The 11,659-nt window shown below is 37.4% G+C and overlaps 1 protein-coding gene across 1 annotated transcript; it reads left to right on the top strand.

Moving 5' to 3' along the window:
* Positions 1-745: 745 nt before the first annotated feature.
* On the top strand, positions 746-1,960 carry LOC149176191 (uncharacterized). Its single transcript, XM_089421373.1, has 2 exons — positions 746-1,745; positions 1,827-1,960. Exons 1-2 carry the CDS (start codon positions 746-748, stop codon positions 1,958-1,960), a joined length of 1,134 nt encoding a protein of 377 aa, XP_089277499.1.
* Positions 1,961-11,659: the final 9,699 nt, after the last annotated feature.

Consider the following 11,659-nt stretch of genomic DNA (forward strand, 5'->3'; position numbering starts at 1 on the left):
TTATCAAGTTTATCATCCCCCGTAGCCCTTTCTCCATTCTTTGGGACATGCATCTTTCCTTCTATAGACAGGAAAAAAATTTAATTATGCCCCACACCTCCCACCATTAACACCCATTCCTGCTACATGCCACTTGCCAAGGAGCGCACAATGCAGTGTGAATATTCACATGAAACAATAGGGATAACTTTTGTTACGTGTCATTTTTAAAGCACCAACCTAACACTCCCGCAAATAGTTAGTTCAAAGGCTTACTCAACCAGGCAACAAGTCTATAACTTGCAGTACATGGACATAGGGAATCCCAAAATTTCCCATGACTTTGGCAAGCTTTTCCTTGGGTTTTTACAAGGTCTAGGGCACACTTACAATGAGAATGAAGCCTTCACAACTTGTGATTAACTTATGATTTATCCATAAACATATTAGATAAATGGAATCACATGCTATATCATGTCAACAAAGGAAATTCAAACATCCATGCACCAATATACTTTAATGTAATAAGCCATGATACTTGTAACATGCTAGATTATAGAAATCACACACCAAAACAGGTTAGATGAAGGATATTAAATAATCATGCACATACATGTAATTAATTTCCATAAATGTGATTAAATGATCATGCATGTACATGTAATAACCCTTTTTGTTTCGGGTGAATGGGAGACCAACAGAGTTCTTTTTAGCCACCAGGGGACTGAGGCAAGGCTGCCCTCTGTCTCCCTTTCTCTATATTCTGATGGCGGATTCATTAAGCAGAAAGTTGACACAGGAGCAACAAAGCGGCACCATCCCTGGGATAAGAATTGTGCAAGGCGTAGCCCCAGTGAATCATGCGCTCTTTGCTGATGATTCACTCCTGCTCGGGGGTGCTTCCATGAGAATTGCTAACTCCTTCAAGACAATTCTCCAAAAGTATTGCAGTATTTCTGGAGCATTAATCAGTGAGAGGAAAAGTGCAGTTTACGGATGGAATACCGATCAACAAACAATTGAAAGGATAGCCAGCGAATTGGGGTTCAAAGGCTATGCAGAGTGGGATAAAATAAAGTATCTAGGTCTTCCTCTGACGATGGGATCCAATCGCAATTATTTGTGGGAGGAGGTGATTTCAAAGTTCAAAAATAAGATAGCAGCGTGGGGCGGAGTCTGGCTTACCACAGGCGGCAAGCTCACTCTCATCCGTTCGGTGCTTTCAGCTCTGCCTACATTCCAAGCCTCTTTGCTGATGGCTCCAAGGCAAATCGCAGATCAAATCTCCTGTTTAATGCGGAACTTTCTGTGGAATGGTGGGAAGGGGAACAACAACCGATTTCACTTAGTTAATTGGGAAACAGTGAAGCGTCCCATTGCTGAAGGTGGACTCCAAATTAGAGACCCCCAACAAGCAAATCTAGCCCTGGGTTGTAAACTCCTGTGGCAGCTAATATCTGAACCCACGCATCCTATCAGTCAGCTCTTAAAACTCAAGTATCTCAGAAATCGGTCGATCATCTCCTTCAACCCAGCGCCTTCTCCTAGAGGAACACAGGCTTGGAGGCTCTGTTGCAAAGGGATAGATTTCTTCAGAACACATTTGTATAAAATTCCAGGGAACGGCAAAAAAACATTGCTGTGGAGAGATCGAATCATGGGCCATCCTCCACTTTCAGTCATTAACGAAATCGCAGATTTAAGAGCCTGGTTAAGATCAAAAGGAATCAGGAAAATTGAGGACATTGCAGAGTGGGATAACAAAGGCAATTAGCAATGCTGGACTTTGCCCAACATTCCAGCGCACTTAAAAAATCAGTTAAACTATTTCATAGATGCAATCACAGACTTTACTCTAGTGCACAAGGACGAGGAAGATTCATGGGGATGGGGACAAACAGGGGTGTACACAGCCAAACAAGGGTACTTACAGATGCAAGGCAAAAAGGACTCTTCGCACCCGGAAACAATGTGGAAGTAGATCTGGGAAAGCTTCAACATTCCGAAGATCAACTTCTTCTTTTGGACTTTGTTTCACAACAAAATCCTGACTGGAGATAACCTATGTAGAAGGAACATAACTGGTCCACATCGATGTGTGTTTTGCAAAAAAGCCTTGGAGACCTCAGTCCACATATTTATTGAATGTGAGTATGCACAGAAGACCTGGACTAGCTTCTTGGCAAGTCTGAATGTTAGATCCCCAGTTCACTATTCGATAACAGGCATGTTTTCGTCTTGGAAAGCTCGTTATCCCTACAGCATCGCAGACAAATCTCTTTGGCATAAGCTGTGGATCGCAGCTCCAAAATATGTGTGCTGGAAGTTGTGGCTCTCCCAAAACGAAATTGTCTTTAATAAAAAAGAAATGACTGCAGGAAATGTCGCAGAAAAGGCCAAGAAACTACTAATAGAAACTCTGAGACAATCCAATGTCAGAGACAGCTCCCTACGAGATGAAGAAAGAGCATGGTTGGGCGATTACACTCCTATATCGAGACCTTCAACAATCACTCGCCCAAATCACAAGGAAAATTGGCAGATTCGAGACACTTTGGAAAGCTTCCAGAAGTGGTGGAAATCTCAAGGAAAATGCACTATCTTCTTTGACGGAGCCTCGAAAGGCAATCCAGGCAGGTCAGGAGCTGGGGGGGTCATTTACCTCCCGAACGGAAGAAAAGAGGAATTCAGCTGGGGACTTGGGCTTAAAACCAACAATCAGGCAGAAGTCCTCAGTCTTTTAAAAGCTTGCCAACTGGCCAGAAAAGGAAACCCAAGGGAAATCTTAGTATTTGGAGACTCAGAATTGCTGATAAAATCTCTATTAAATAAGAAAGGGCTCAAGGATCCAGTACTGAACAAATAGATATTAAGAGTGAACAGACTCATGAAGGACTTCTCTTCAGTTCAAATCTTTCATATCCTCAGAGAATTAAACACAGAAGCAGACAGCCTAGCAAATATTGGATGTAATCTAGAAAAGAACATGATCAGCATAAATGCAGGAGAACCGAATATGGCAACTATTCCTTAAAAGGGCAAGGCGATCTTGTAAAAGCAGAAAATTGTTCTGTTAGAAACAGTGAATTGTAAAACTTGATATGGCTTTGGCCACCCATAAATAAAAATATCCGTTTCGGTTAAAAAAAAAATAACCCTTTTTGTTTCTAAAAATTTTGATTTTGTAGATCTATTTGTTGGGCCCTTCCTAACTTAATTTGTTACACTACTAATTTTTTTTTGGATGAATTAGCTACATATTGAAGTTTTATTTATTTATTTATTATTTTTTCTAGGTGTGGTTATCCATTTATACCTCATCTCTATGGTGCATAGGGTGTTACAACCCTACATTGTATTATATCATGCCCTCCCTAATAATTCCACTCTGTGACACAACATGGTTATCCCTACATTCTATTTATGCAAGCTACCTACCATTATATAGCCATCACAATGCGTCATTGGCTGATTCAGGATGGTGCAAAAGTATTTTCCATATTTTTGGTTTTTCCACTATATAATATTTTCAAAACACTAGAGTGTGTGTGTGACTATATGCTCCTTTCTTTCACATTGATCTTTTACTTTTCTTAGACATTAGGAAAACCTAGCCATAATGCATTTGTCAAAATAGCAGTGGAGACAACCATCACTCGCTGTTATCCGTGAATATACGATGACTCATCATTACTATTCAAGGAAAACCATGCCACCTGCAATTACCCGCTTGTGGTCTGTAATGGGGCAGGCTTTCACTCCTCCCAAATTCCTTTGGGTATTGGGTCATTAATCTGTTTCCTTACATATGAGGAATATGAGATAGAGATTTAAATAATAAAATAGGAATTAGTTGAAAATTAATGGTTTAAAATAATAATTAATTAAAAATAAATAATCCAAAATATAAATAAGCTAAAATAAATAATCTAAAGAGGGTGAAATGGGTTCAATTTGGAAAAGATGATTTTGGGGGAGGAGCAAGGGGATTCGATAAAGGTCACCAACAGTCGCAGATAGGTAATCAACGAAGGGGAAAATCAATGGGTGAGATGGTAGGTGACAAGTTTCCAAGATTGGCTGAGCGTGTATCCAAGTGTGTAGTTTATCCAACAAACTATATTATAATCAATTACATTTCCTCCTTTATTCTTTATGTAATTTTCAATAATAAAAAATTATATTCTTTATGTAATTTTCAATAAAATATTTTTAAATAAAATGTTATTTATATTAAATGATGGAAATATATTAAAAAAATAAATTAAACAATGTTATATTTAAATAGTGTTTATGATTTCATTTTAATTTAGTTATGGATAAATAGAATATACAAAATTTGTAGATAAATATTGATATTTTAAATTGTTTTTTTCTCCAAATTAAATTGGATTAAGGTGGAAACGATGTAATATTGAATGGAAAAAAAGATATACTTAATTGTTATTATTAAAATTGTTAGATATTTAATTGAGTTTAAATGTTATATAAAACAATTTGTATTTCTCATAAATTAAACTAAATTGAGTTTAAATTAAACCTTTTAAATAATTACGTTGAAAAGCGTTTTCTTTGTTGGTTTTGGGTGACCAAAAAATTGTTCACCTGGCCAATCAAAAGTCTCTATTTTCATCGTTTTCGTCATTCTATCGACTTAAAAATTAACATCTGTCTTTGTCTCAAATACCTGGGTATTTGAAGCACTGGGAGTTGCAAGCCTACCATGTCCAAAGTACTATGTCGCAATTACCCAAGCTAAAGATCTTCTTCTTCACCTAGGCTCACTCTGGAGAATGTCGGCTCTCGGCTAGAGTCTCAAACAAAAATTATACCAAGAACAAAATTGCACCCGGAAAAACTTCATGGTTATTAATTTTTTTTGTCGATTGCGGCAATGGTTGACAGAGGTGGGTGGGGTACATTTTCATATACTTGTCAAGAATCCAGGCCATGATTTTCAGCCCTTTTGAGGTCTATAGGAATCCCATAATTTCATCTTGTCTCATGGATTTTCCTTCATAGGGCTCAGAGCCACAAAGGTCCAACACAATCATCTCTTGTTGAGGTTGATTCCTCTCCCACTTGGCTCTGAAGAGAGGTATTCGACCTCAGTGAAGTAAGGGAGAGTGATATGATCAAAATAAGTTGTTTACTGCGCAGGACTGGAGGTGGAGGTGGAGATCCTGGTATCAAAACGTCTTAGGAGAAATTTGCTGCCATGAAACCCTCTGCTATTGAAGGCACTAAATTTGCCACCATGAAATTCTCTGTCGTTGGAGGCGCTAAATCTTCCGCCATGAAACCCTCTGTCATTGAAGGCGCTCTGAAGCATAAACAACTTTCTAAAGAAGCGAGCTACTCCGTTAGAATACATGTCGAGGCTTGGCTTCGAAAGAAGGACCTTTCCCAATACCATCACAATTTTCCACAGTTTTGTTGGAAAGGTCGACGAGACAAAGCATAATTATATCACACATAAAACATGAGCTGCTGCTATTCTATTGATCACAAAAAACATGATGATTACAATGAACCCGGTGAAGGGTATTTAAACCTTTTCCAACTAGCTACTTGCCTAAAATATCTTGACATGAAACCACACACTCAAAGTCATCTATCACTTAACTTGACTTGACTCAACAACTCAATAACTTAGTTAACTGACTCTCTATGTTTAGCCATCTCCACATGCAGGACTAATTATCTTATTTTAACACCCCCCCTTAATTACGACTCCTAAACTAAAACATGACTCATGACAACTCAAACATGCCTACTGGTCTATGTCTCATCTTGGCTTACAACACCCAAGTTTCTTCTATGAAACTCAAACACATCTTGTGCTAATGACTTAGTAAATATATCAACCAATTGATCACTAGATTTACAAGGCTTCAAGTGAACTTCTCCTTTTCTCACAAGTTCTCTAATAAAGTGATATCTAGTATCAATATGCTTGCTCTTCTAATGAAACACACTATTCTTGGATAGTGCAATCGTTGAGGAGTTGTCACAATATATTTTTGTTGATCCTTATTGCTTTTTCTTGAGTCCAACAAGTACTCTTCTTAACCACATTGCTTGGCATGTTGTTGATGTTACTGCTACATATTCTGCTTCTTCTAACGAAAGTGTCACAATGGGTTTCTTCTTAGATGCCCATGAAATCACACCTGAACCAAGGTGGAACACATAACTAGAAGTGCTCTTCCTATAATCCAAATTGCCTGCAAAATCACTATCTGTGTATCCAATCAAATCCTTCTTTTCGGTGCTTGCATACATTATGCCACAATCTCTAGTTCCTACTATGTATCTCATAATTCTTTTTCCTGCACTCCAATGTGTGTCTTTTGGAGTCTCCATAAATCTGGAAGTCAAACTCACTCCCTGCATGATATCTGGTCTTGTAGCTGTGAGATACATGAGGCTGCCAACCAATCTTTTGAATAGGGTTGGATTGACATATGATCCTTCATCATCCTTGCTTAACTTTGTACCTGTTGCAACTCGTGTAGGGACAGGTTTGCAAATTTCCATCCTAGATCTTTTCAACAAATCTTTGGAATATTTATTTTGACAAATAAAAATTCCTTTTTTCCGATTGCTCAACTTCTATGCCAAGAAAATATTTCATGAGGCCAAGATCTGTCATCTCAAATTCTTTCATCATCGCTGCTTTAAATTAATCTATCTCAAAATCACCTGTAAAAATCATGTCATCAACATATAAGCAAAAAATCAGAATATGTCCATGCTCATTTACCTTTGTGTACAAGGTAGACTCAATGTTGCTTCTGCAAAATCCATTCTTCATCGTGTAGTTGTCGATTCTGAAAATACCAAGCTCTAGGCGCTTTCTTCAATCCATAGAGCACTTTCTTCAACATGTAAGCTTGTTCTTCATTACTCTCAACTTCATATCTTGGAGGTTGCTCCACATAAATTTCTTCTTCTAGAATTCCATTCAAGAAGGCTGATTTCACATCCATTTGATATACTTTCCACTTGTTCTGAGCTACTGTGGCTAGAACTACTCTTACAGTATCCAATCTGGCTACTGGAGCAAATGTTTCTCCAAAGTCTATTCCCAGTTGCTGCGAGAATCCTTTTGCTACAAGTCTAGCTTTAAATCTGTCAATTTCACCTTTGTCATTCAACTTTGTCTTGTACATCCACTTCACACCAATGAGATTTTTGACCTTTGGAAAATCAACCAAATCCCATGTATCATTCTTTTCAATAGCGTCAATTTCTTCATCCATGGATTGCACCCAACTTTCATCTTTGATTGCTTATTCAAATGAAGAAGGTTGGAATGACAACAATGAAAAATTTGAACTAACATCCAAATCATCATAAACATCTTTCAAACTTCTCATCTTTCTCTTACCATTGCTTGATTCATCGCTTAATTGATTGTTGGGATCATCTTGATCTGTTGATCTGCTTGAAGATCCATGCTGCTCTGAAAATCTTGGAGTCCTTGTTGGTGTGTCTCTATTTGGTGTCTTCACCTGTGATTCTTACTGCTCCTTTTCTACTACATCATCTTCTTCCATCAGTGGCACTTGTGCATCAACTGTTTTGTTTATGGTTCCATTCCATGACTCATGTTCTTTGAACTCAACATCTCTGCTAATTATGGTCTTCTTTGTGACAGGGTTATACAATTTGTAAGTGTTTTATTTCTCACTATAACTAGTGAATATGCATTTTTCACTTTTATCATCCAATTTTCCTCTTCGCTCCTTAGGCACATTGCATAAGCTACACATCCAAATACTCTGAGATGAGATGTGCTGCAATACATACCTGACCATGCTTGTTCTAGTACTCTGTTCATCACAAGATTTGTAGGATCTCTGTTGATCACATAAATCGCACATGCAATTGCTTCTGCCCAATACTCATTAGACAAGTTTCTGCCTTTCAACATGCTTCTTACCATGTTCATAATTGTCCTGTTATTTCTCTATGCTGCACCATTCAGCTGCAGTGTGTACATGGTTGTAAATTGTCTTCTAATTCCATGTTGTTTGTAGTAATCACGGAATGCCTTTGAGTCATATTCTCCACCACGGACTGACCTCAATACCTTGATCTGTCAATTGCTTTGGTTCTCTGCTAAGGCTTTGAATTCTTTGAACTTTGCAAAAGTTTCAAACTTTTTCTTCAAGAAGTAAACCCAAGTCTTTCTGTTGTAGTCATCAAATAAAGTGACAAAGTAACAACTTCCACCAATCGACTGTGTCCTCATAGGTCCACACAAGTCTGTATGCACTAGATCAAGAGGTTGCTTTACTATGTATGCAACTCCCTTTGGAAAACTTTCACGGTGTTGCTTTCCTAAGATGCAACACTCACAAGTACTAGCAGGTTCTTTGATGGGGGGTAATCCTCTGACCATCTGTTTTTGCTGCAACAATCTTAAACCAAAAAAGTGCAAGTGTCCAAATCAAAAGTGCCATAACCAATAATCATCAAAACATGCAATTGTAAAAGAACTCACCTGACCACTGTAATTCAAAATTAGAGGAAAGAGTTTGTTCCTCGTCATCTGCACCTTTGCTATCAGTTGCTTGCTTGGGGGCTTATCATATATAACACATTCTTGACCTTGAAAGATAACTCTGTATCATTTCTGTGTGAATTGACCAACACTTAACAAATTATGTTTGAGATTAGGAACATTGACTAGAATGTTTACCACTCCTTTGACATCTACTTCCACAGTCATGTCAGTCCCCATCTTTACCTCTGTTTTCACATATTGATCGAAATTTGCAACCAAATCCTTGTTGCATGTCATGTGGTTACTACAACCACTATCTAACAACCACACACTAGCATAAGGTTCATGCATGGTATGGAAATCTAGGAACATGGAGTTAGTACTCTCTGTAGTGACATTAGCTCTATGGTTCCTCTGTAGTGACATTAGCTCTATGGTTCCCTTGATCAGCTATCCTCTTCCCGCAATCACGAGCATAGTGACCAAATTTATTACAATAATAAAATCTCACCTTTGACTTGTCAATTATTTGATTATTGTTGAAGCTTCTGTAGTTGCTTCCACTTTCATGTCCATGCTCTTCTCGACCATGTCTCTAACCACCATATCTTCCACTTCATCCTCTGCCTCTCGATCTACTTCTGCCTCGACCTCTGTCTCTTGAAATAGAAACCTGACTTTTGAAAGCAGTCTCTAAAGTGGAATCCTTATTTCTATCTATCCTTGCCTCATGCGATAGAAGTGATCCCATCAGCTTATCAACTATCAATGATGCCAAATCCTTGGCTTCTTCTGTGGCTGCTACCACAACATCAAATTTGGTAGACAAAGATCCGAGGATCTTTTCAACCACTGTTTGGTCTTTAATTTCTTCACCATAAATCTTTAATTGATTGACGACAGTTATGACATGATTCATGAAAGAATCGATGTCCTCTGTCTCCTTCATCTGCATACTTTCAAAATCTCTCCTAGTATTCTGCAACTTAATAATATTGACTTTGGCCATACTTGTACAGTTTGTCGCCAAAGTATCCCATTCTACTTTTGCTGAAGACATCATCATAATCTTCTGGAACACTGCTCGATCCACTCCCTGCTAGATAAGCTACAACACTTGTGCATTCTTATTCTTGTCTGTCTTCCATTGTTCTCTCTTTGCATTACTGAGAGCCTGTGCTTCTGCTTCATCCTTAGGTTCTGAAAACCCAAACTGGACATAATCCCAGACATCATGTGCCTACAACGTGGTCACCATCTTAATGGTCCACACATCATAATCTTTCCCTGTAAACGGTGGAAACTGGGGCTAGAAATTTGAGAAAGCCATCTTTCTCCAAAAATAACTTTTTGAAAAAACCCTAAATTTCTCCTTTGTAAAACTCTTTTTCAAAAAAAATACCTTTCAATAAAAACCCTAAGTTTTTTATTAAAAAAAAACTAAAAAAACTCTTTTTCAAACGAAAATACTCTTTTAATAAAGAACCTAATTTTTTTTTTTTAAACCTAAAAAATAAAATGAAAATAAAATAATTCCCAAAAACCTTTTTGAAAAATTTCAATAGAGTTTATCATAAACCCCAAAACTTTAATATAAAAACTTCAATAAAACTCGTACTCACACCTTTATAAAACCACTCCCACGAAAAAAAATACGCTCCTTTTTAATAAATCTTCCCGCTCATCGTATATGAAGTCAACGAGTTTTAAGACGTTTGACTGTAATTTTTTAAAACTATGTTAGTCACACTAAGGTGTATCGCGTGAGAATGGCATGTGATTAAACGGAGTGCACAATAGGGAGCGTTGCGTTAATGATGTAACGCTTTAAAAATTAACGTAACTCGCGTGCATTCAAATCTCTGGTTTTTGACTTTTAACGCGGTTCTCCCCTGAACGCGTTACAGCGCCTTGTGTATAACAGTAGGATGCGTTAATGCTCAAACTACAAGGAAAAAACATAGATTTTTTCTTCCTTTTCCCATGCTCTGTGTAACTTTACTCTGATATTAATTTTGGAAATGTTGAGGAGACAAGCATAAATAATTCACACATAAAATATGAGTTTTTGCTTTTCTATTGATTACACAAAACATAATAATTACAATGAACCCGGTGAAAGCTATTTAAACATTTTCCAACTAGCTACTTAACTAAAATATCTTGACATGCAATCCCAAACTCAAAATTATCTATCACTTAACTCGACTTGACTCAACACTCAAAAGCTCAACCACTCAATCACTCAGTTAACTGACTCTCTATGTTTAGTCAACTCCACATGTAAGGATAATTATTTTATTTTAACAACTTTCAGTCGCTAGGTTTTCACAGCATGGAACATAAGCCAACAGAGTATTTTGTATACTTTCTTAATTGGAAATTTTGGTGATTTATATGAAAATTTTCGTTTGCCCGCTATCTGGCCAAGTGCATCTGTAGCTTTTGAGTTTGTACGCATTCAGAAAGACTCTGAATCAAACGGACGAGGCGAGTACTAGTTTGGAATTCTGCCCTGGAAAATAGCTAGCCAAACGAAGATGTATGATTTCTTTTGCAAACGACTTGAATTTGTCTCGCAATTTAATTTTCAGATCCATTGGTGAAATAAGTAGTCTTTTCTTAAATTTGTCTTCTGTTGTTGTATTGGCCGATTTTGTATGTATTTTTTATGAATACAACAGTGTAGGATCTATCATGGATAAAACCGCAGATGATGCAAAAGGTGATCGGACTTTCAGAGGACAAGCAAGGTGATTTTGCTCATGTCAATCACGAGGCCAAGGGTTTTAATGGACTCTATGAGGCATCCAGTCATGCAGAAATGATGGAATTATTTCCCATAAGCAATGGTTTCGGTTCAAACAACAGAGTTAAAGAGAGAAATATTACCAGGCCTTTTGCACTTAGCCAAATTGATCTAGTTTCAAGGTATTTTCATGTCCAGACATTTGTAATTTGATATCTTTGCTAATTCTTGATAGTTGAGTGAGCTTAAATGTTTGATAAGGCTAACTTTGTGTTTTTCGCACTATTTGCAGCAGATCAGTTCCAACAAAAACCCCGGAGCAGCAGTCAATAGGTGAATTTGTTATTTTTTATAACGGAATGGTGAATGTTTACAATGTGCCGGCTGAGAAGGTATTATTTTTATCTGAGCAACAA

The sequence above is a fragment of the Pinus tabuliformis genome, chromosome 4_1 (assembly GCF_031772625.1).
Source record: "Pinus tabuliformis cultivar Carrire ecotype Pingquan chromosome 4_1, CPIR1, whole genome shotgun sequence".
Classification (NCBI taxonomy): Eukaryota; Viridiplantae; Streptophyta; class Pinopsida; order Pinales; family Pinaceae; genus Pinus; species Pinus tabuliformis.